General features: G+C 57.5%; 1 protein-coding gene across 1 annotated transcript; it reads left to right on the top strand.

Annotated features, from left to right (window-relative positions):
- Nucleotides 1-27: 27 nt before the first annotated feature.
- Nucleotides 28-1203, top strand: LOC117886329 (fibrinogen-like protein 1-like protein). Its single transcript, XM_034788037.1, has 2 exons — nucleotides 28-173; nucleotides 495-1203. The coding sequence occupies exons 1-2, from the start codon at nucleotides 158-160 to the stop codon at nucleotides 1121-1123; spliced, it is 645 nt and encodes a 214-aa protein (XP_034643928.1). The 5' UTR covers nucleotides 28-157; the 3' UTR covers nucleotides 1124-1203.
- The last annotated feature ends 347 nt before the right edge of the window (nucleotides 1204-1550 follow it).

The raw sequence follows: 1550 nt of genomic DNA, 5'->3' as shown, positions 1-1550 counted from the left end.
CAGCTGGGCCAGCGGAAGGACAGGGAGGCGAATGTGCTGAGAATACGCCCAGCTGTGGAGCTGGGAATATCCTCTGTAAAGCCCTCACGTCACTCGGCTCTCTCCTCCCCACACAGATCAGGGGAAAGGGAGCCTCCGGCGCAGCAGAGCCAGTGACATGCGGGTAGCCCAGGGTAAGTGGTAAGTGTGTCCCGCTTGCATTGTCACCCCTCACAGGGGTGACACACACACACACACACACTGCAGAGATCTGGGAGCAGAGTGCCAGCGGTGAGAATTCCCTCCGGCACAGCTATGGGGACATCAGTCTGGCGCGAGGCTAGAGACCAGAGCTCACCTCCAGGACTCCTCAGCGCAGCCTGATATGGCCAGTGGAGGAGTTGGGAAGGAGGCCAAGGAAAGATTTTATGGAAACTCCACTGTGATCGTAACTCTGAGCAGGGTTTTGTTCCATGAGGTTTTGTTCTTGACAACTTGTTTCGTTTTGCCCACAGCCTGGCCCAAGGACTGCAGCGAGATAACCTGGAACAGGGTCAGTGGCGTCTTCGTCATCCAGCCCACAGGACTCCATCAATTCGAGGTCCACTGTGAGCTGAACAGCACCAGTGAGGGCTGGACGGTCCTCCAGCGGAACCGGCACGACACACAGATCACCTGGGCTGAGTCCTGGAGCACCTACAAGTACGGCTTTGGCAACGTGCAGGATGACTACTGGCTGGGGACGGAGTACATCTATCGGATCGCCAAGCAGAAGATCTACCAGGTCAGGTTTGTCATCCACGATTCATCCGGCACCATGAAATACGCAGACTACAACCTCTTCAGTCTGGAAGACGAGTCCAAAGGCTACAGGCTGAGGCTGGGCTCTTACACTGGGACTGCAGGGGACGCCATGGCCCCAAACAATCCTACCACCGTGCATGACAACATGAAGTTCTCTGCTAAAGACCTGGATCAGGACACTTCCAGTGGGAACTGTGCGTCTAGCTCTGGTGGGGGCTGGTGGTACTCGGCTTGTTATTCTGTTCGACGGAACGTCAAAGGGAGCATCACTTGGGGTAGTTTCTGTAGTGGGAACTGCCAAGCCTCCGCCATCCTCATCAAACCAGCGTCCTACTGTTAGTCACCCCTTCCCCACCCTCCTGTCTGCAGTGAGGAGCAGGAGCGCAGTGCTTGCCTCATACCAGGGCATCCTGTGGCAGCCCCCATCTATGGGGTATCACGCTGGGCCTAAATGCTGCGGCCAGGTCCCTGGATTCTACAGCACTTGGTTTCAATTAAAGAATGGTGCCCAGGTGCTGGGGCCGAGGGCATCTTCGTGGGGTAGGACCCTGCTGGCTGGAGCCATGTCCCAGCAGGGACCGGGTGGGGAGGCCCCAGACCACTGGGCCGAATGCATCCCACTGCTTGTGTGGTAAGATGCAGCCTGTTTTCCCAGCTAGCACATGCTCCCATGGCAGCTTGCACACTAGTTAGTTAGGAGTCTGGCCGCACCCCTCGGCAGAGGATAGTGCCCCTATGGTGGCCCGCAGGCCTGGTGCAAGGACTGG

Source organism: Trachemys scripta, chromosome 12 (assembly GCF_013100865.1).
Source record: "Trachemys scripta elegans isolate TJP31775 chromosome 12, CAS_Tse_1.0, whole genome shotgun sequence".
Lineage (NCBI taxonomy): Eukaryota > Metazoa > Chordata > Testudines > Emydidae > Trachemys > Trachemys scripta.
Note: the sequence above shows the minus strand (reverse complement) of the source record. Positions and strands in the feature narration are given on the sequence as shown.